This window comes from Perca fluviatilis, chromosome 24 (genome assembly GCF_010015445.1).
Source record: "Perca fluviatilis chromosome 24, GENO_Pfluv_1.0, whole genome shotgun sequence".
NCBI lineage: Eukaryota > Metazoa > Chordata > Actinopteri > Perciformes > Percidae > Perca > Perca fluviatilis.
This window is the reverse complement of record NC_053135.1, coordinates 20,288,323-20,313,388: the sequence shown is the minus strand read 5'-3', so window position 1 is coordinate 20,313,388 and position 25,066 is coordinate 20,288,323. Positions and strand designations below refer to the sequence as shown.

Below are 25,066 nucleotides of genomic sequence, written 5' to 3'. Positions count from 1 at the left end.
ACGGCTTTTGGTAGTTTTATTTAGCTTCTGTCCACTTTGAATGAAGTGTGTTTTACAATGATGAAAGTCCTGATTATTTACATGGAGTGTGGCAGGTTTGGTGATGGTGATTTCGGGGATTTTTCATGTTAAACAAAAAGGACCTTATTCTTTAACAAAAATACGTTAAAGTAGACCGTTTTGTTAAAGAGTCAGATGATCAGATCCCTTTATTAAACATAAAAACATCCGCGAAATAACTATCGCCAAACCCACCAGACTCCATGTAAATAAACAGTGATTTTATCATCTTAAAACGCACTTCATTAAAAGTGGACAGAAACTAAATAAAACTATCAAAATCCGTCTTGGTTCATCTTTCTACTGTTCCAACAATCACCAGTCTGGTTTGGTTGAAATAAACCCAAATTCACTCATTTACATGTGGAAATATGCTGGCTCTATACACGCTAAAAGTCCTGATTATTTACATGGAGTCTGGTGGGTTTGGCGACGGTGATTTCGGGTCTGTTTCATGTTAAACAGAATGTATGAATAAACTCTTGGGCTGCATCCCAACAGACCTGTGTGTCTCTCCTGTTGTTGTGCTGTTGTTGCCGGAGTATTGGAGCAGAAACAGCCGTCAGCTCCGTTAGCGATGATGCTAATGCTAACCCGGAGCCGGGGCGCACCGCCTCTTGGTGAAGCTTCTGTCGGACATGTTTTATCTTTCCCACCATGTTGAAACCCTTTAAACTCAGACTAATGCATATATAGCAAATTTGTAGTAAAGTGAAACAAAGTAACGTTGTGTGTGTGTTTGTGTGTGTATGTGTCAAAAGCGCGTGGTGTCCTGCTGTCAAGTCAGCGACAATAACCACCGGAAGTGATTCTGTAAAAGTCAATTTTAACACTTTGTAGCTTTTTCGACATTGTGTCACTTTTTTCCACGTTCTTTCTCGACGTGCTTTTCACAGTTTTTGTAATTTTCTACCGACATTTTTTCACTTTTTCCAAATTTTCTCTTCTTTTTTCGAAGTATTTGGCATTTGTATCACTTTTTTTCCACGTTTGTGTATGTCGGTGATGCGATAGACATTCAACTGATCCTTTTCACAGTTTACCAAATTGACTTGAACAAGTTTGTTTGTGTCTGCCCTCAACATATGTAAAACCATTGTAATTAATAACTTTGCAACCCTTACAGCAATGAGGGAAGGTTTGGCAGCATGTTCACCGAAAGTGAAGTATTTTCACTTTGTGCACTTTTTGTCTTTTATTTCGACAGTTAATTCCTTCTTTTTCGAAACTTGTTTTACCTCTCTTGTAGGAACTCTTTTTTAATAACTCCATCTCGTTTTCAACAACACATAAGTAGCCTAAAATACAAACATACAACATATGTCTTACCTACTGTATAATAAACACTCCAAGGACGTGATTCTCTGTACACTCATTCAATTTAATATCAAATAACTTGTAAATAACAAGTAAAAGCCAAAAGGAAAGCTTTTATTCTGAAAGGTAATCCCTCATCATAAAAACATGTTTATACTCCCGCTAGCTTGACAGTTGTTGACATGCTGTCAGTACCCGATCCGTTCCACCTGCACAATCCGTTCTGCGCATGTGCAAGATGACACGTATGCCATGACATAGGCGCAGATGATAATGCTGCGTTCATTCCACCACCACCTTGGAATAACGGCACCGCTTCCACCTGCACGATCCGTTCTGCGCATGCTCAAGATGTTCACACGCTAGCCTCCAGCTAACGTTAGTTAGCTAATAGCTAATTCGGCAGACCGCTAGGTGATTATAGCGGTCTGCCGTTAGCCTCCCCCGGGAAGCTAACGTTAGTTTAGCTAACGGTTAATTTGGCTAACCGCTAGCTGAATGCAGCGGTCTGCCGTTAGCCTCCACAGTTAAGCTAACGTTAGTTTAGCTAACAGCTAATTCGGCTAACCGCTAGCTGAGACAGCATGTCAACTTTAAAAGACCCTCAAAATAAAACTTGAAAATAAACGTTAACAGCTGTTACGTCAGTTCTACTTTACTTGTGCTCATTTAAAATACAATCACTCAATACTTGTCTTTATTGTTATTACTGTAATGTCTTAATTTAGCTGTAGCTGCTTTTCCCATTAAGTTTGACTTAACATTATTTTAGACTGAATCTAGCTGCAGAAACAACGTAACCAGTGGGGCGGTGCCTGTTATTTCGAGGTGGCATGAACGTCAGTACGTCAGTACCCGATCCGTTCCACCGGCACGATCCGTTCTGCGCATGTGCAAGATGACACGTATGCCATGACGTAGGCGCAGATGATAATGCTGCATTCATGCCACCTCGGAATAACAGGCACCGCCCCACTGGTTACGTTGTTTCTGACTAGCAGCATTCACATGGTCGGTGTTTGTCAGTACCCGATCCGTTCCACGCTAGCCGACAGCTAGATTCAGTCTAAAATAACGCATGCGCAGAACGGATCGTGCAGGCAGAGCGGACAGCTAGATTCAGTCTAAAATAACGCTAAGTCAAACATAATGGGAAAAGCAGCTACAGCTAAATTAAGACTTTACAGTAATAACAATAAAGACAACAGAGCTGCCAACTTTTCCCCAAACCTTGGAGTGAGATTTGGTGGGGCGAACCCAAATTTTGCTGCGTACAAAGCAAATTTCTTTGTCTCATTCAGCATCATTACTGTCAGGGTTTAAATTGTGATTTATGTAGGGGGTTCTCCCTAGGGGGGTCCGGGGGTATGCCCCCCCAGGAGATTTCTTTTTAAAATAAACCATTAAATGGCACTTTCTGGAGAGTTTTGTGCAAAGAAATGGAGAAATCGAGTCTTACATGATATGTGCAAAACTGCAAACTTTGCATTGTTGTAGTATCAACAGGTATTAGGGCATTTACATTAATGTTAATCAATCATCACTTGATTACACATTGTATTACCTTGTTATGGGTCAGGGCCCTAAAGTATAATCCGTTTTTCGTTTTAAACCAAAAACGAAAAAACAAAAAAACGGGTCGATATTTCGTTTTTCGTTTAAATCCAAAAACCAAAAAACGGAAATATGAGCTCCGTTTTCCCGTTTTTTCAATGTCCATGCAATTTGAAAATTAAGTGGAAAATTGCTCGTTTTTCAACTGTTGCTTTTTGTTATTTATCTTTCCGTTTCAACCCAAGAGCGAGAATATGGGCTCATTTTTATAATTTGCATAATCATTGAAAATCTGATGGAACACAGGTCTCGTTTATAATGTTATTTTGGTCTTACGTGTTAAGTCAAAAGTTGACTAAACCCATGCGCTCTGGACAGGAAGTAACATTAACGTGTCAAAATAAAAGCATGAGAGCTGTAATAACTGCCAGAAGAACGAGGCTTTTTATGAATACATTGTTTGCCTGTAGCTTGTCAGATTAGGCTAAAGTTAGCTATTTAGGGTTATATAAAGTATTTCATTATTTAATAATAATTTTAAAATCACATGAAATATGCATTCATCTATTATTAGCCTATGTGTGGCAGTTATTGACTAGTTACTCTAATCTTACACCAGCCAGTAAAAAGGCATCTAACACTTGTGTTGTCTTCGTGTTAAATGTGTCATGTTTTCAAAGTTTCCTATAAGAAATATGGGTTTCTTTCAACCAAATTAACCAAAAATAACATGCATTGTTCCCTTCCATGCTCTTTGCAAGTAAATTAATATTCACACATTTCATACAATTTGGGGTGTTTTATTCAATTTTATAGCAGTTATGGTCTTCCTGGGCGAATTTTAACCTGGTAGTGCAATAGGGCACTATTGAGCTTTACAGAAGATAAACACATAGGACACATACATATTTACAAGTATGTGCATGCACACACACACACGCACATCAACACATACACACATACACACACACACACCTACTTACGACGAGCCTGGGTCTGCCAAGCGTTTTTCCTAAAAGGGAGTTTTCTCCTCACCCCCCGCCCCTTTTACACATTTATACACACATTGCTATACATACTTTTGAGGGGAGTACGAATTGTTAGGTTATTATAAATTGTTGGGTTATTATAAATTATACATGTGGTCTAGACCTAATCTATCTATAAAGTGTCCTGAGATAACTCCCTGTTATGATTTGATTCTATAAATTAAATGGAATTGAATATACCAGTCTGTTATAATCCAAAACAACTAATCGTATATCCTCATTTTACTTAGAAATTAGGTATAATTCATGTAAATGTGGTCTGTTGACCATGAATGCAAAAAATAAGTGTAAAATTAATGATTACTTCATGCTTTATGAAATGGTCAATTTTGTTATGCCAATAACATTTATAATGACCCAATTTATAAGACAACACAAGGGCTAAACCACTTGACCACTTAAATGAAAAGGCTTCTTTTTATTGCAACTCTGCAGAATATTCATGTGACATGGTTGACCATCTTAACATGCCATTTATCATTACAGTTTTTAAAAAAATTTTGGTAGTTTCAGAACCTTGACGTCATTTTTCAAAACTCTGGACACAAAACTCACAACCAATGATCAAAATAGACATTTTTCAAAACACTAACACTTTTTTCAGTTGCTTGGATACAATACACATAAACCTAAGATCATTTGTTCATTTAACAAAGATCAGCTGTTCAATATGACACAATTTAACATCAAAGTACTACTATTTCAAAAAGCAATTCACACATGACATTCCAGATGATTGTCTATTCATTTCATTACAATCATCTAACTATCAATTCATACAACTGCTCAAAATGATAAGTAACTGTTGCATTACTCTTAATGCACAGTGTATGGAAACAGACAAACAATATACCATGTTTAGATCATGAAAGTTTCAAGATAACGAGATTCATTGTCATCAATTAGCGTGGAGCATGTACCAATTAGACTACATGATTTGTGGATGTAATATTTCATCATCCCTCTTTACTGTAATGTACTACTGTTTATCAGAAACTGTTTCTATGGTCTCATGTACTACTACTGTAATGTACTACTGTTTATCAGACACTGTTTCTATGGTCTCATGTACTACTACTGTAATGTACTACTGTTTATCGGACACTGTTTCTATGGTCTCATGTACTACTACTGTAATGTACTACTGTTTATCAGACACCGTTTCTATGGTCTCATGTACTACTACTGTAATGTACTACTGTTTATCAGACACTGTTTCTATGGTCTCATGTACTACTACTGTAATGTACTACTGTTTATCAGACACCGTTTCTATGGTCTCATGTACTACTACTGTAATGTACTACTGTTTATCAGACACCGTTTCTATGGTCTCATGTACTACTACTGTAATGTACTACTGTTTATCAGACACCGTTTCTATGGTCTCATGTACTACTACTGTAATGTACTACTGTTTATCAGACACTGTTTCTATGGTCTCATGTACTACTACTGTAATGTACTACTGTTTATCAGACACCGTTTCTATGGTCTCATGTACCAACTTTACCGTAATTGACAGTACTGCACTGTATGGATGCAGGCCCTTGGAATTGCAGGTCCAATTCTGCCAACTCGTTATTGATGATTGAGATATATAATTTATATATACTTTATATATAAAGTGCTGTATGTGTATATATATAATTTATATATACTTTATATATAAAGTACTGTATGTGTATATATATATATATATATATATATATATATATATATATATATATATATATATACTGTTATATATACTGTTCAGTGGCCAGCAGATTAGACTGGGGTTGTACTGGGCAGCTTCCAGGTATGAAAGTGGAACTGTGTGAATGTGATCAGGTCGTCGTTGCAAATGAGAATTTGAGAATCAAAAAATGAGAATCAACTTACCTGGATACTGTAAATAAGGGTAAATACAGTATATATATATATATATATATATATATATATACACATACCACATTGGTCTGTAGTATTCTCTCTACTACTGCAGTACTTTTACAGGGATGTATTTATATGTAGTACCATAATGAAACATGTATCACCTATTTTGTACTACAATATTTAATGATTGTACGAACAAAGAGCGAGTGAAACTATGGGTAGCTTGTGTGTGGGTGATCGAAAGTAACCTTTCAATGGTATTTCACAATATATTAGTTTTTTGAACCAATGATTGTGCAAGCGCAAGATGTCTTTAAAGATATGAATGCACAATGCAATGTTTTGAACATTGGACAGCCTGTGTTACAAGTGATGATCGTTTTGAGTTTTGTGTCTAGAGTTTTGAAAAATGACATCATGGTTCTGAAATTAGTAGCAAAGTGATTGTAAAAAACTGTAATTAGCTAGGAAATAGGAAAGAAAAGACTGTTCCTCAACTTGCTTGTACTGTAAAAACAAACAAAGGAGTGATTAGGCTACTGTATTCTACATCTTCATCAACTCTGTCTTGTGGATTTGGCCGCAGGTTCTCATCTACATCACAATGGATGTTTTCATTAGCCAAACATCTTGGAAAAAACCTAAACAATGTGGTACAAGTGTATATATATATATATATATATATATATATATATATATATATATATATATATATATATATATATATATATACACAGCACTTTACAGTATATATAAAGTATATATCTCAATCATCAGTAACGAGTTCCAAGGGCTTGCATCCATACAGTGCAGTACTGTCAATACTGTAAATAGTCTGAAAAAGTGGTAGCCTATGTGAGACCATAGAAACAGTGTCTGATACAGTAAACAATAGTACATTACAGTAAAGAAGGATGATGAAATATTACATCCACAGATCATGTAGTCCTAATTGGCTCACGCTCCAAGCTAACTGGTGACAGTGAATCTCGTTATCTTGAAACTTTCATGATCTTGTCGTTTTCCATACACTGTGCATTATGCGGATACAACAGTTCCTATATCATTTTGAGCAGTTGTATGAATTGATAGTTAGATGATTGTAATGAAATGAATAGACAATCATCTGGAATGTCATGTGTGAATTGCTTTTTGAAATAGTAGTACTTTGATGTTAAGTTATGTCTTATTGAACAGCTGATCTTTGTTAAATGAACAAATGATCTTAGGTTTATGTGTATTGTATCCAAGCAACTGAAAAAGTGTTAGTGTTTTGAAAAAATGTCTATTTTGATCATTGGTTGTGAGTTTTGTGTCCAGGAGTTTTGAAAAATGACGTCAAGGTTCTGAAACTAGTGCCAAAGTGATTGTAAAAAAAGTAATCGCAGTTAAGATGGTCAACCATGTCACATGAATATTCTGCAGAGTTGCAATAAAAAGAAGCCTTTTCATTTAAGTGGTCAAGTGGTTTAGCCCTTGTGTTGTCTTATAAATTTTGGGTAATTATATATGTTTGTGGGCATAACAAAATTGACCATTTCATAAAGAATGAAGTAATCATTAATTTTACACTTATTTTTTGCATTCATGGTCAACAGACCACATTTACATGAATTATACCTAATTTCTATGTAAAATGAGGATATACGATTAGTTGTTTTGGATTATAACAGACTGGTATAATCAATTCCATTTAATTTATAGAATCAAATCATAACAGGAGTTATCTCAGGACACTTTACAGATAGAGTAGGTCTAGACCACATGTATAATTTATAATAACCCAACAATTTATAATAACCTAACAATTCCAGTGACTCCCCTCAAGAGCATGTATAAATGTGTAAAAGTGACAGGGGTGAGGAAAAACTCCCTTTTTAGGAAGAAACCTTGGACAGACCCAGGCTCTTGGTAAGTAGGTGTGTGTGTGTGTGTGTGTGTATGTGTGTATGTGTGTATGTGTGTATGTGTGTGTGTGTGTGTGTGTGTGTGTGTGTGTGTGTGTGTGTGTGTGTGTGTGTGTGTGTGTGTGTGTGTGCATGCACATACTTGTAAATATGTATGTGTCCTATGTGTTTATCTTCTGTAAAGCTCAATAGTGCCCTATTGCACTACCAGGTTAAAATTCGCCCAGGAAGACCATAACTGCTATAAAATTGAATAAAACACCCCAAATTGTATGAAATGTGTGAATATTAATTTACTTGCAAAGAGCATGGAAGGGAACAATACATGTTATTTTTGGTTAATTTGGTTGAAAGAAACCCATATTTCTTATAGAAAACTTTGAAAACATGACACATTTAACACGAAGACAACACAAGTGTTAGATGCCTTTTTACTGGCTGGTGTAAGATTAGAGTAACTAGTCAATAACTGCCACACATAGGCTAATAATAGATGAATGTAGATTTCATGTGATTTTAAAATTATTATTAAATAATGAAATACTTTATATAACCCTAAATAGCTAACTTAAGCCTAATCTGACAAGCTACAGGCAAACAATGTATTCATAAAAAGCCTCGTTCTTCTGGCAGTTATTACAGCTCTCATGCTTTTATTTTGACACGTTAATGTTACTTCCTGTCCAGAGCGGGTCCGTGTACTTTTTCGTTCATTCGATTTTCATTTCATAATCAGACTTAAAAAACAAAAAACGAATGGTTATTTGATTTTCGTTTTAAAATACAACAATTGAAATCGAAATACAAGGCATTTTTTTCCTTTTCATGGTCAAAAGGGGATGGGAGAAATTAAAAATATGCTGTGATTTTCATTTTCTATTTCATATAACAAAAATAAAATCACTCGGAAATAGAAATGAAAAAAGGTTTGTTTTTTCATATTCAGAGACCGGATGTTGTCATTTCCAAGGCAACAGCGCCAGCCTAGCCTACCAGTGTTGCTTTCAGCCCAGGCTAAAATTACTTTGGAAACCTGTGCTCTTGATAATGCTTGGGGGGGGATTTTATTTCATAATGCCACATGTATTTATTCCCCTCTCTCCCTGCCTCCCTCTGACTCTCTGTCTCTACCCGCCGCAGACAACTTCGCCCCAAGAGAGTCGAACCAGCTGAGGAAACAGACTTTCAGTTCACGGCTGTAACGTTACCGTTACGCCACCGTTAACAATCCCAAACGTTCTGTTGCTGATCTGGCAGAGTCACCGGCGGTTCGGGATCAGATCATGGGGATCAGACCTCCGGTGCTGGGTCTATTCTAATATTAGCTGCTGCTGCAGCTAGCAGCTAGCCACCAGCCCTGTGACCTCGGTCCCCGTGGTTCGCCCCCCAGTGCTGACTGACTCTGGTCCGTCTGCAGAGCTGCGTTACCCGCTCTAGCTGAGCTGGGAATCTGCCGCGCTCGTGATTTATTCATATTTTATTTTATTTGCAGATAGTGATATGCTATGATGCACTGATGTCAGGCAGGCTTGCTGCTGCTTTTAGTCTGAGTCTGTGAGATAACCAAACTTCCTTTAAATATAACGTGCATATAAATAGATGGAATAAATAAAAGTCCCTCGAAATACATAGTAAAACATACATGTATTTAGGCTATTGAACTATTATGACTAAAGCCTGTATTTCATGATCTATTTCATAGCCATATGTAAATTTATGTAAAGGGGGGCAAAAAACGGAAGTTATAGGCTACAGATTCCCTCAGCAGCAGCCGGGACATTCTAAAACGCTTAACGTGAAAAAGCTTAACTTTAATGTACCTAAACAATGATCAATCAAATATCAGTCAGTTATCAGTCAGATAACGTCCATAACGACTTTGGGTTAGATTTTTTGATCACTGTTTATAAACAGTGATCAAAAAATCGCTTAACGTGAAAAAGCTTAATGGTTAACCACGTTAAGCTTTTTCCTTACAATTTCCCTTAATGAAGCAGAAACCCTTAATGTCAGCTAACGTCCATAATAATTGTACTTTGGGTTAGATTTTTAGTTTTTCAGTGGTTATGAGGAGCAATATGAGAGAGACATTTGGTAATCCTTGATCATTGCTCATTGATCATAGAGCGGGTAACGCCAGAGTCAGTCCCGGGGAGGCGAACCGCGGGGACCGAGGTCACAGGGCTGGTGGCTAGCTGCTAGCTAGCTGCAGCAGCAGCTAATATTAGAATATTAGACCCAGCACCGGAGGTCTGATCCCCATGATCTGATCCCGAACCCCCGGTGACTCTCTGCCAGATCAGCAAGCTTAACGGCAGCAACAGAACGTTTGCTGGGATTGTTAACGGTGGCGTAACGGTAACGTTACAGCCGTGAACCGAAAGTCTATTTGCTCCGCTGGTTTCGGCTGTATCGGGCGGTGTCGTAGTGCCAGAGACAGGGAGGCAGGGAGAGAGGGTAATAAATACATGTGACATTATGAAATAAAATCCCCCAAAGGATTATCAAGAGTATAGCTAGCTAGGTTTCCAAAGTAATTTTGGCCTGGGCGCAAACACTGTTAGGCTGGGCTTGGCGCTTTGGAAATGACAACATTCCGGTCTCTGAATATGAAAAAACAAGCCTTTTTTCGTTTCTGTTTTCGAGTGATTTTATTTTTGTTATATAAAATAGAAAATGAAAATCACAACATTTTTTAATTTCTCCCATCCCATTTCGACAATGAAAAAGAAAAAACGCATTGTATTTCAATTTCAAATGTCGTGTTTTAAAACGAAAATCAAATAACCATTCGTTTTTTGTTTTTTAATACCTGTTTATGAAATGAAAATCGAATGAACGAAAAAGTACACGGACCGGAGCGCATGGGTTTAGTCAACTTTTGACTTAACACGTAAGACCAAAATAACATTATAAACGAGACCTGTGTTCCATCAGATTTTCAATGATTATGCAAATTATAAAAATGAGCCCATAGGTCCAGGTACCGTTCGTTCATTTGTTTTTGCTGTCACATATGAAATCGAAAAAACGAGAAAACAACTCCTTTTTCCGTTTTTCCATTTTTTTAGAAAAACGAAAAATCGAAATTATGACTTGATTTTTGGTTTTCCCGTTCTTGTACGGAAATCAGAAAAACCACTTGATATTCCGATTTTCCCCTGTGGGTGGTGCTAAATCTGATTGGCAGGATATGCATTCATTGTTTTTCAAATTAAGAGTTTACCCACACTTTATTTGTTAGCCTGTAAAATTAATAGTCTATATGTAAAATTAATAGTCTATATGCATGCTTTTTGTCACCCAATTATTTGGCTTAACTGACTGAAAACATCTATTGAAATAGCCTAAATGTAAACATGTTCACGCATTGACAGACAAAAGGCACAATCTATTTTTGTAGGATAGATAGATAGATAGATAGATAGATAGATCGATCGATCGATCGATCGATAGATAGATCGATAGATAGATAGATACTTTATTGATCCCCAAGGGGAAATTCAAGGTTCCAGTAGCTTAAAGACATCACACACAACATACACATACATCACTAACAGGATCATAAAAAAGCAACTCCACATGAATAGCATAGACAATGAAATAAAAAATACTAAATAAATAAAAAAAATCCACATGACTGTACTAAGGGATGTATAAGCATGAGACGCCTCTGAGACTGACCCTGTGATTCAGTATGAGAGTGTGTGTCATGGTGGTAGTGCAAATAGGTCCAATAGTGCGAGGATAAAGTCTAGAGACCAGCATTAAATATGGACAATATAAGAGATCAAAAGTCAATATTAGAGGTTTGAAGTATTAGGGTTACAGCCATTGTTCATGTATTAAGTTATGTTAGACCTCAGTCCAGGCTGGGAGGGAGGGAGGGATTGTGCATATATGGGCTAATATAGCCAGTAAACAGTGTAAACAGTAAACAGTGGGCCAGTGGACAGTCAGTACATAACTGTTATTGTAGGAGGTAGTGGAAGTGGTGGAGAGGGAGGAGAGGCAGACAGACTATGCAGAGAAGTCTCTCTCTCCTCTTCTCTTTAGTGAAGCATTGTAGAGTTGTATGGCCCTGGGGACAAATTACTTTAATGCGTTAGCATACAGCTACATAATAGTTATAATAGAGTATGCTAACGTTAGATTGTAGTGGAACGAAGCAGCACTTTCTAAGGTCAAAAATCGCAGATAAAGGGTTCTGAACCAAACACTACCCAATCGGACATGTTTCAGCAGGAATGTGACCCGGAATTGGGGAGAATTTAACAACACTACCAGCTAAGATGACATGTTTAGCCGTCTAGTACGTAGCTACTATAGTGGTATAGCAGTGGTCGTTGGAAGAGCTGTCATTCCGTCTTCGAAGGACACTTAGGTACGCTTACACTTCATCGCATTAATAATATACAGTCTATGGTTATTAGTCTTGATTGTTTGTATGACTATTGTATAAGAAAGATTTATTAAAAAATAAAGTTGTGATGTTTGGTTGCTGTTGGTCGTCATGTGTTTCAACACATGCGTGGTCCAAATCGCACAGGGACTGAGCCTTGTTCCACGCAAGCCCAACACAGTCCAACTTTTTCCTGAATGCAGATACTTTATCATGTTCCAAAAAGACATGGCACTCCTTTCCATAGATCATTTTATTATTTTTTATATTTTTTAGATATTCCCCTGCTTTTTTTACGCCTACTACACTAACCTTTTCTCAGAGTCTCTCTCTTTTTCCAAAGTGACAGATAAAATCTCTTACTTTTGACCTAAACAGGTGTTACTTTATGTGAATGTATACATTTTTAAATGGTTTCTTTAACAAATGTCCTTGGTAACTTTGGCCCAAAGTAATCTGTGATAAACAGTATTATGTTTCATCTGATTATTTATTATCGTCAAATTAATCCAGCAATTATGATTTTTAGTTCTCGATCGAATTTAACCCTCATGCCCTCCTTAAAAAAACGTACTCTCGAAACCTTTGAGGCAAAAATGTCCACGCACACAAAAACTGTTATTAAATCATCATATATCAATATTTTTTCTGCTTTTTTTTCATAAATCACTTAAACAACTTCTAACCTAATCAAAACTACCAAACATTCAATCATTTTCAGGATTTTAACCCTTTAAATGCCAGTTTATGTATTTGAAGTATTTCATTTTTTATTACAAAAAAACACAAAAAATGTTTTTTTTTCCAGATAATGAATAATATCTAGATGGGGCTTTGGTGGGGATTAGAGGCTTGGATATGTCAAAGATAAGCAACAAAACTTATTTGATTGCATTAGTATTTTTTATGTAGTTCCAGATACTCCCTCTGGACACCTTCGAGGCAAAAATGGTCCCATTGACTTCCATTATAACCACATGTTTTGATCTCACTGCCTTTACAGTATAAAACCATGCATTCTGTAATGTCAGCATTTCATTTGGAAGAAAACTAGTCATATTTGACATTACAGGTTCACGCAAACTCACACACACACACACACACACACACACACACACACACACACACACACACACACACACACACACACACACACACACACAGAGCTCCATAATATAACTATAATTTCGCATCACGGGCTACAAGGCCAAAATGGTTGAATCTGGTGAAATACTGTAAAAATGTCAAATATGACTAGTTTTCTTCCAAATGAAATGCTGACATTACAGAATGCATGGTTTTATACTGTTAAAGGCAGGGAGATCAAAACATGTGGTTATAATGGAAGTCAATGGGGCCATTTTTGCCTCGAAGGTGTCCAGAGGGAGTATCTGGAATTACATAAAAAATACTAATGCAATCAAATCAGTTTTGTTGCTTATCTTTGACATATCCAAGCCTCTAGTCCCCACCAAAGCCCCATCTACATATTATTCATTATATGGGAAAAAAATCATTTTTTGTGTTTTTTTTTATAAATAATTACATACTTCAAATACATAAACTGGCATTTAAAGGGTTAAAATCCTGAAAATGATTGAATGTTTGGTGGTTTTGATTAGGTAAGAAGTTGTTTAAGTGATTCATGAAAAAAAAGCAGAAAACAATATTGATATATGATGATTTAATAACAGTTTTTGTGTGCGTGGACATTTTTGCCTCGAAGGTGTCCAGAGGGTACAAAATGAATCATTTAAGTATAAAAGACATGTAAGAGTAAAAAACACTGGATTTAAAAAATTTGGCTGAAAAGAAGGTTTCCTACAAAATGTCATGCCATAAGAAGTAACAGCAAAAATGATCACAAAATGAAAAAAAAAACTTGAGAAAAATGTACAAAAATGACCGAAGAGGGCATGAGGGTTAAGATGTATAAGCTCAGATCAATGAGGCATGTGGGCCATAAATAACAAATAGACAAAACAAGAATTTAAGTTAATAAAAACATCTAAAACAAAGAATAAATGTATTATTTAAATTTGTATGATGAGTATTAATGGAACGGTCATTTTGTCAGTCATGACAGACTGAGAAAGTAATTTGTCCCCAGGGCCAGACAACTCTACAATGCTTCACTAAAGAGAAGAGGAGAGAGAGACTTCTCTGCATAGTCTGTCTGCCTCTCCTCCCTCTCCACCACTTCCACTACCTCCTACAATAACAGTTATGTACTGACTGTCCACTGGCCCACTGTTTACTGTTTACACTGTTTACTGGCTATATTAGCCCATATATGCACAATCCCTCCCTCCCTCCCAGCCTGGACTGAGGTCTAACATAACTTAATACATGAACAATGGCTGTAACCCTAATACTTCAAACCTCTAATATTGACTTTTGATCTCTTATATTGTCCATATTTAATGCTGGTCTCTAGACTTTATCCTCGCACTATAGGACCTATTTGCACTACCACCATGACACACACTCTCATACTGAATCACAGGGTCAGTCTCAGAGGCGTCTCATGCTTATACATCCCTTAGTACAGTCATGTGGATTTTTCATTGGATTTTTTTATTTATTTAGTATTTTTTATTTCATTGTCCATGCTATTCATGTGGAGTTGCTTTTTTATGATCCTGTTTGTGATGTATGTGTATGTTGTGTGTGATGTCTTTAAGCTACTGGAACCTTGAATGGGGATCCCATGGGGATCAATAAAGTATCTATCTATCTATCTATCTATCTATCTATCTATCTATCTATCTATCTATCTATCTATTTTTGACTGGGAACAAAAAATTGGTTAACATGACTTTGAACACAACAGGATTAAACAATGAAATGGGTCTTCTCTCCTACAAAAATAGATTGTGCCTTTTGTCTGTCAATGCGTGAACATGTTCATTTAGGCTATTTCAATAGATTTTTTCAGTCAGTTAAGCCAAATAATTGGGTGACAAAAAGCATGCATATAGACTATTAATTTTACATATAGACTATTAATTTTACAGGCTAACAAATAAAGTGTGGGTAAACTCTTAAGTTGAAAAACAATGAATGCATATCCTGCCAATCAGATTTAGCACCACCCACAGGGGAAAATCGGAATATCAAGTGGTTTTTCTGATTTCCGTGCAAGAACGGGAAAACCAAAAATCAAGTCATAATTTCGATTTTTCGTTTTTCTAAAAAAACGGAAAAACGGAAAAAGGAGTTGTTTTCTCGTTTTTTCGATTTCATATGTGACAGCAAAAACAAATGAACGAACGGTACCTGGACCCCCATATTCTCGCTCTTGGGTTAAAACGGAAAAATGAATAACAAAAAAACAACAGTTGAAAAACGAGCAGTTTTCCAGTTAATTTTTTAATTTGTATGGACATTGGAAAAACGAGAAAACGGAGCTCATAGTTTTGTTTTTCCATTTTTGGTTTGAAACCCGTTTTTTTTGTTTTTGGTTTAAAACGAAAAACGGATTATACTTTAGGGCCCTGACCGTCCACCTCACACAAACTTCCTTCTCCCATTCTCTCTCTTTACCAACACACACACACACACACACACACACACACACACACACACACACACACACACACACACACACACGGTTCTCAGTGTAGGCACCAGGGACCCAAAGTTAAATTAACATTGGTCTACCAAAGGGATCTACTAGGACCACTGAAATTCTAAAGACTGAAAACCACTGATTTACATACATTCTAATCCTTTAAAACTAAATAAAATGAAAATAAAATAAAAGAAATAACCTTTTTTTTTGGACACCCGGTGTCAAAGACCAAACCTCATTAGATTAGGCAGTGAGGGAAATTCATTCTTCAATCAAGGTCTTTCCCCACCACAAGGTCCAGCAGAAAATAGAAAAGGTATAGAAAAATACCAACAGCAAGACAAAAGACACAGCATGGCTCATTTTTTGCATGTGTTATAGCACAGCCTTTCTCAAACTTTTTTTGTGCCAAGGCCCAGTAATGTTTGGCCCTCGTCCTCTGTGCCCATGCGTCCATTTTATGAGACATTTAATTAATTATTTAATTATTTAGAGATGCACAGAGGTTAGAGATGCACAATAGTGACCCAAAGTTTCCCAGTATCCCCCCCACCCCGGTGAGTTGGCACAAACATCTGGACCAGTCACAGCTGCATGGCCTGGCAACCAAATGGAATAGGTTTTGTTTCAAAATTTTGTGAGGAGACATATAATTTTGAGCATTAAACACTGGATTTTTATGTACCTATATCTACCCTTTTTTTACATCAATTTATGCTGGAAACAATTGAAAATATAGAAAAATACGGCCCTCAGGCATTCTGTATTACTTTCAGCTATTCTCTAGTCTAGTAGAATGTAATAGAACTTTTTCTAATTTAACGTCATCTCTCTGAGTCAACAATTTACTTTTCCCTCCTCTTTTGCGTCTTTTGTTGGGGAAGTAAATCTCTTTAAATGTGCATGTGGCACTTATTCATGTAAATCATACAATAATTCATTTTAATTAATTTATAAACCCCTGGACTTCAATAGCTCAGATATGTTACATCAGATTTCTGCTCATGTTTACAACTTTGTGCACATTCAAAATATAACTCCTCCCATCTGTGTTCTCCGAGATTTGGAGAGTTGTAATATAGTCTGCTGTGCATGTTATTGCTCCGCTGATATGGTAGTATCTCATTCAGACCGTCTGACAGACACAGAGGCCCATTTAGGTCTCTGGTCTCTGACAAAGCTGTACGCTGCTCTTCATCAGAGGTAGAGCACGGATGCAACACGTCACTGCCCACAGCAGAGCGAGTCCACTAAAATTAACTGAAGTTGCTACACTTACCAGCCGCGCTGCTCACCTCTATTTTTACAGAGAGAGTGGACACAAAGCAACAGACGGGTCTGTAATACTCAAAGCATACCTGAACCCGGGGAAATGCGCTTGGGATGGCTCGTGAAGAAATGTTCTCACATTTGCGACATTTCAAAAATTCCAGACAGGGAGCGCTCCTTGCAACCCCTCTCACCGTCTCTGAAAGCATAACTAGTCGATCACGAGCGGCTCAATAGGTAGATCTATAGATAAACTCATCTTTCAGGCATTTGACCGACCGGGTTGCAAAAATGTTTTCCTACTATGGCCACACCAAGACCCGCCCTTCAATAGCATTCACACACTATTGGCCAGGCGTCCTATCCCCTGACCAATCAGCTATCCTAACCTTAACCACTCAAGGTGAAATGCCTAACCCCAACCAATCGAGCTGCTTCTTAGGGCGGGTCTTGGCGTGGCCATAGTGGGATTCGTAATTTTGCGACCGGGTTGACACCATTGACATATATATAAGGTTGACACTTCAGCGTGAGAAATCGGGGGTGTGAGCGTGTGAAACCAATCAAATGCGTGTGTCTCACGGCCAATGCGTGAGAGTTGGCAGCTCTGAGGAAAGTATTGAGTGATTGTATTTTAAATGAGCACAAGTAAAGTAGAACTGACGTAACAGCTGTTATATATGTTAACGTTTATTTTCAAGTTTTATTTTGAGGGTCTTTTAAAGTTGACATGCTGTCTCAGCTAGCGGTTAGCCGAATTAGCTGTTAGCTAAACTAACGTTAGCTTAACTGTGGAGGCTAACGGCAGACCGCTGCAATCAGCTAGCGGTTAGCCAAATTAACCGTTAGCTAAACTAACGTTAGCTTCCCGGTGGAGGCTAACGGCAGACCGCTATAATCACCTAGCGGTCCACCGAAATTAACCGTTAGCTAAACTAACGTTAGTTTCCTGGTGGAGGCTAACGGCAGACCGCTATAATCACCTAGCGGTCCGCCGAATTACCTATTAGCTAACTAACGTTAGCTGGAGGCTAGCGTGTGAACATCTTGCGCATGCGCAGAACGGATCGTGCAGGTGGAAGCGGTGCCGTTATAACAATTCCGTTATTATATATATGACAATGGTTATTCCAAGGTGGTGGTGGAATGAACGCAGCATTATCATCTGCGCCTACGTCATGGCATACGTGTCATCTTGCACATGCGCAGAACGGATCGTGCCGGTGGAACCAAGGGGGTAAGCTTCGCTTCTGAACGCGAACCTCCGATGGCGCCATTTTGTTGCTACAAAGGTATCACGTCTTGTTAGCATTCCACTGACCGCCATTTTTTTTTTACGTCACTTGACTGCGAATAACTTTACATCTGAAGCGTTTAAAGACTCTATTTGTCCATTGTTTAGTTCTAAAGAAACACGACAATGTATAAAAGGCTCCATTACCTTGTACCTCACGTTATGGCTCCGTAGCAGACGCTTTTGTAAAAATAGGCTAACGATTGTGTCATAACCACGAGACTTACTGTCACACAGTAGAGGAATTACCGTATAGTACAGGAGAAGCTCGCAGGCAGTTTCGACTTACATGAGCTGTTTAGGTTTAATTACGAATGTTAACTAGCTATCACGCACACAGATGTATGGACACACAGATGCACAACTCAGGTACGTAAAATGCCAAAAAAAACAGTTTATTGGAGACTCAATAAACTCACAAGCAAAGGTGTCAAAATCGGCAGGCAAACAGGGTAATCCGAAAAACAGGCAGTGGTCAAAATCCAGGGAAACAACAAACTACAAAACAGGACACTAGGAACACGCTTGAAGGCTGAACACAAAGGAAGCAGACGATCTCGCACTGGGGTAAGGGAAAGACTGACCTTAAATACACAAAACAGGTGAGACAATGAGACACAGGTGCAGCACATTAGGGCGGGGATATGTAATCACAATGGAGGGAAAAAGACAAACAGGAAGGGAACAAGAACACTAACAGAAACCTTCAAAATAAAACCAGACATGGAAAGAACCTACAACAGTGAGAACAAAACGTAACACAATAACTCGACACAGGAGCAGGCATGACAGTAGCATGTTAGTGATCAATAATTAGCCTGTGCTTATGTTATCTCCTTACATATACCTACACTCTCCGTCTCTGTAAGATTGGGAATAATTGAGATTTCTCTCGGCACAGCTACCAGAAGACTTCACACTTTCAGACAGGTTGCTCACGTCACATTTACGTTGTCTCTGTCAGTTGGAGGCTGCGCAGTAAAGGAAGAGATCACCGGAAAAGTGACTTCTAATAGCCTTCACTGGTCTCCGTCCAGAGCAACGGGGTCTATTGGTCCATTAATATATATGTCAATGGGTGGAACGGATCGGGTACTGACAGCATGCCAAACGTGACTGTGTCCCGGGTAAATTGACCGGTGGAAAACAGCGCAGACGGAAGGTTCCAGTGATCAACTTAAAGGGTTTATTATTGTTTAAAATGTCACTATTTTGACATATTATTTAGAGTTTTTTCGTAGCACCTTTTATTAGAGATATGAACTAGTTATTCTGAGATACTATGTCATTATTTTGAGATTTTAACTATGTTTTCTAGCTGTTTATCATTCGTAACAATCCTTGTTTCAGACTGGTGGAAACAAAACATCTATGTTTCTTCACTTTGTCTGTTTTGTCTGTTAGATTTCTTCTAAATCCACCAAATAATAAGTGTTATTGTCAGTAATCAGCAGGGAAAGTTTCATTCTGATATTGGTTAGTGTTTCCCCTTAAAATCTTTGTTAACCTCAAATCGGAGAGGCAGTGGCAGCAAAAACTGTCCTGTCCTGTTAGTACAGTAGTGTCCTGAGGAGTGTCCCGGGACAGTCCGATACTGTCCTGTGACTCTCAGACACTGTCCTGTGACTCCATGACTGTCCCGGGACAGTCAGACACTGTCCTGTGACACCCAGACACTGTCCCGGGACAGTCATGGGAGTCACAGGACAGTGTCTGGGAGTCACAGGACAGTGTACAGGACAGTGTCTGACTGTCCCGGGACAGTCATGGAGTCACAGGACAGTGTCTGGGTGTCACAAGACAGTGTCTGACTGTCCCGGGACACTCCTCAGGACACTACTGTACTAACAGGACAGGACAGTTTTTGCTGCCATTGCTGCTGGGTTCAGTTTAGTCCGGACTAATAATAATAATAATAATAATAATAATAATAATAATAATAATAATAATAATAATAATAATAAGCAACAGAAGACCAGGGGCCTATTGCACAAGAGTAGAATAAAGAAATCCAGGATAACTGAAAAAGCGCAGCTTGACTTAGTGTGATCCGCTCATCGCGGCTTAATCGGTTGCACGTTTGCCGAGCCAGGATCAGTAGGTGAAGCTATGTCAGCCAGGAGCAGATAGCTGGGATAAGTGCACGTTCACGGATTTCTTAAATAGACCACGGTATCGATCACAGATTTACTGATGCAGAAATGGAGAAGACGTGTTCAGCATATGTTTCACCCGCTGAGCAGCAGCTTCTAATGGAAATTTACGAGGAGGTGAAACATATAATATGCAAAAAGGGAAATACGGCTGTTATCAAACGGAAAAAAAAGCCCGACAGACTATAGCGGACCGACTGAATACGTATGGATTTTAAAAAAATCGACTTAGTCACTCCACGTTTTAATTGTTTTAATATGCATGTTTTATGTGTTGGTTTTATTGCTGTATCTGTTTTTATGTGCTAAATGTGCTGGTTTTAGTGTAAAGTGTCTTTGAGTAGCCTAGCCTGTAAAGCACTATAAAAATAAAAAAATCTTGTTCCTGGGAAGGACTAGGCTTAATTTCAAAGCTTATTCATAATGCGAGAATATGTTTTACAACCATATGCACAAATCTCCATAAGCTATGTCTAATTCTGAATATCTTTCTACAATTAATGTTCATACAGAACAAGCATGACTGGACAAAAACTAGAAAAAAAGTGACTTCAATACACACTGTAAGCATATAGCCTGTTGTTATTCATGTTTTTTTATTCTCACTCCCAAGCGCCAAGATGACAAGTGACAGCACCAAAATAAAATGATTAAGAAGATTTGTGGCATTCCAACACATTTTTACTCCCATTTGGTAAAAAAGGACGTTTGATCAGGTGCCATTGTCGTCGTTATTGATGCAAAAAGTCCGCTTTTAGAGTCCGCTGCACGGTGTGGGAGGACCCCCCTGCCCCCCCGCCTCCCCGCGTTGCACGGGCGGGGGCACACTTCACGGAGACAGCAGCGGAGGAAAAGCCCATTTCCTCCGTATCGTCCCACTTTTTACCATTACCATCTCAACAACTGCAGTAGTAGGATTTAAATCAAACTCGTGACAGCAATAGTGACAAGTAATGCATGTTGGAATAACAATGACAATGACAATGGAATAACTGTTAAACACGTTTATTTCGGATCCGAGCGTCAGCTAATTTAACACATCAGACTCCAGGATTAATCTTAGCCTGCCTGTTAGCCTGCTCTGGACCAGGCTAGCTGCAAAGAATAAATCGCCATGGTTACTTGGCTGGGTTTAATTCAACCTGCTTTTGTGCAACCAAGTCAAAGCTAAATTCATCCAGGATAACCTGAATATCCCGGCTTAATCCCTTATCCTGGTTTTGTGCAATACCCCTCTGGGGCCTGTTGCACAAAAGTAGAATAAAGAAATCCAGGATAACTGAAAAAGTGCAGCTTGACTTAGTGTGATCCACTCATCACGGCTTAATCGGTTGCACGTTTGCCGAGCCAGGATCAGTAGGTGAAGCTATGTCAAGCCAGAGGCCTGGGGTCCGTTCAGGAAGGAGGTTTAACAAACTCTGAGTGTAACCCTGATGTCTGAGTTGATTTACCCTGAGATGGGAAACTCTGAGTTTTTGATTCCAGAACAGCTGATCTGAGTTGGTTCAATCAACTCGGAGTATGTTCACTCAGGGTTACGCGCGTGCACATATGGCAGTATGAATGGAGCCCTGATTCTACGATTCACCATGGTAACAACCACAAACAAACGGGTCGGCGGAAATACTCATGCGCACAAACAGCGAGTTTGAACCTTCTTATATACTGTCTATGGTTTGAACATGCATTTCGTTAAAAAAGGCTGCTGCTGCAAAAGAGAGAGAATTGGTGTGGGAGAAAATTGCTGCTCGAGTCAATGCATACGCATTAACAGTGTATTAATTTCATATTTAATCACAGTTAACTTATATTAGGCTACTGGTGAAAACTGGAATTGTATTACACCTATAATTTTATTCAGGTGCAATCCTGCGGGCGAGAAAGTAAACTATACTAATCCCATTCTGAGGCTGCAGCACCATGATCATTAACAGAATTATAAGTATGATCATTTATTTCTTTTTAATGGATCTCTCTGGTTTGTGTCCAGGGAACACGTTTAAAAAAACGTTTTCAGAGCGATCACTTTTCTGACGGCTCATACAGTGGCTTTACTATTACAGTATGATCCGCTGCTGTTTTAAAGAAAACTGCCGTTTGCAAAAAACATAATGCGACACACAGAATCTGCTGGGATGTTAAAGCCTGTCCACGATGTTGAACTAGTGGAAGGATAAGGTATCTACATATCTAATAGACTGTGATAGAATACACCTCTCAAATCGGTTATGTGGAAATGAAAAACATCTATAGTCGGGACTCAATATCATCTCCCGACGTAAACTCTGAATTAATACAGCTTTTTCATCAACGGGATCGTCGACAAAAGGAGATGACATGTTTGAGAAAAAAAACATCTTTTTTATTATTTAATTTTATAGTCTGCCTAACATAAACCAATAAGTTTTTTTTTATTTTATTTTTTTATTTTTTTTATTCATGCAGATAACAAACTGCATTAAAATGCGCCTGATACAGACTGAATGAATGAGGAAATGAGTTTCCCCTCCCTCTGAGAGGGAGGAGAATGAGAGAAACTCGAGGTTTCTTGAAGAAAACCTGCTCCCGACCAGGTTAGGTTCACAGACTCAGTTACCATAGTAACTGACTCCGAGGTTAAGTTACCTCTCTTTCTGGAACGGAAAACCCAGAGTTTCCCTCATCTCAGGGTTAACCAACTCAGAATTTTCACTAAACCTGCTTTCTGGAACGGGCCTCTGAACTATGAAGCAGGATTTGGCGTTAACGAGCTAACTTCAGGCTCAACCCAGGATTTTCTGTACTACGAAGGTGGATTAGTTGTTATCGGGTTCAATCGCCGTGGTAACTCATGCTGAACACCTAACCTGGTCGGGAGCAGGTTAAGTTGGAGATCAGAGATCAACCGGTGTTAAAGCACCGCCTACTGACCAATCAATAGATTGATAACGGCATCACCGTTCTTAAAGAAGATCAGGCGGAGCTCGGTGCAGAGAGAGAGAGAGAGAGAGAGAGAGAGAGAGAGAGAGAGAGAGAGAGAGAGAGAGGGGGGGGGGGGGGGGGGGGGGGGAGGGGAGAGGGGGGGGGGGGGGTGCGCTCATAAAAGTTAAAACATTTAGAGACCGACAACCCCCTTAACATTCCCTGATGGGTATTTTTATGAAATATATATATTTTAATGGGAGGGAATTACATATATTACAAGCTTCTTGAGCCGTGTGTTGCCAATGCGCATATCGGTTTGAATTATGTTTTTATATTTTTTATTTGCTCTCACGATCGCTTCCCATTGCCGGGGTTGCAACTGAAATAACAGGCTAAAGCAACGGCAGTTTATGGAAAGCACAAGTGTAATTATGGTCAGATCTTGGTCCTGACTGATGGGGAAGTGATATTGATAAGAGTAATTTACGCATCTACAGCGTGATCGGCAATTTATTGTTTTTGCCAGCTTTCCTTCCTGTTTTAGGAAGCAGTGACTGGATTGTGTTTTGCCTGTAAAACCGAGTCTGTGTTCTTCATATTTATGTAGAATTATAATTTGCTCTTCTTATGTAAAATATGCGGCTATGGTAGATGTTTGTGATTGGTTGTGCTGATCAAACCCCGCCTCTTTTATGTGAACGCACGCGCCGCTGGATTGGGAAACCCTGGGTTGACTGAACTAGTTGATAACCACCGTCGTAATACAGGTTATGCGGGACCGAGGTTGTTCGGTTTGGTGAAGCCGGATTACTGAAAGAAATCCAGGACATGTTGATCTTGCTTCGAAGTCCAGGCCTCAGGAGCAGATAGCTGGGATAAGTGCACGTTCACGGCTTTCTTAAATAGACCACGGTATCGATCACAGATTTACTAATGCAGAAATGGAAAAGACGTGTGCAGCATATGTTTCACCCTCTGAGCAGCAGCTTCTAATGGAAAATTACGAGGAGGTGAAACATATAATATGCAAAAAGGGAAATACGGCTGCTGTTACCAGACAGAGAGAAAAAGCCCGACAAACAATAGCGGACCGACTGAATACGTATGGATTTTAAAAAAAATCTACTTAGTCACTCCACGTTTTTACAAAGTTGTACATTCTGTTTTAATTGCTTTAATTTAATATGCTTGTTTTATGTGTTGGTTTTATTGCTGTATCTGTTTTTAAAATGTGCTGGTTTTACACTAAAGTGTCTTTGAGTAGCCTGTAAAGCACTATATAAATAAAATGTATGATTATTTAGCCTACTTTGCCTTAAAAGTGAGCAGAGGGAATTCTTGTTCCTCGGGAAATTTACCCTAAGGACTAGGCTTCATTTCAAACCCTTATTCATAATGCAACAATATGTTTTACAACCATATGCACCAATCTCTACAAGCTATCTCTAAATCTAAATATATTTCTACAATTAATGTTCATGTGACTTCAATACACACTGTAAGCATATCTGTAAAACAATGTAGCCTATTATTATTCATGTTTTTTTTCTCACTCCCAAGCTCGAAGATGACAAGTGACAGCACCAAAATAAAATGATTAAGAAGCTTTGTGGCATTCCAACACATTCTCACTCCCATCTGGTAAAAATGGACGTTTGGTCAGGTGCCTGTTGTCCTCGTTATTGACGCTAAAAGTCCGCTTTTA

The 25,066-nt window shown here is 38.4% G+C and overlaps 1 protein-coding gene across 1 annotated transcript in view; it reads right to left on the bottom strand.

The window, feature by feature from the left end:
- fam207a (family with sequence similarity 207 member A) overlaps window positions 1-865 on the bottom strand; it is a 29,380-nt gene extending 28,515 nt beyond the window's left edge. The window contains exon 1 of the mRNA XM_039793633.1: window positions 564-865. Coding sequence (XP_039649567.1) covers window positions 564-719 — 156 coding nt within the window. The 5' untranslated portion in view covers window positions 720-865. The remainder of the gene's footprint in view (window positions 1-563) is intronic.
- Between the last annotated feature and the right edge of the window lie 24,201 nt (window positions 866-25,066).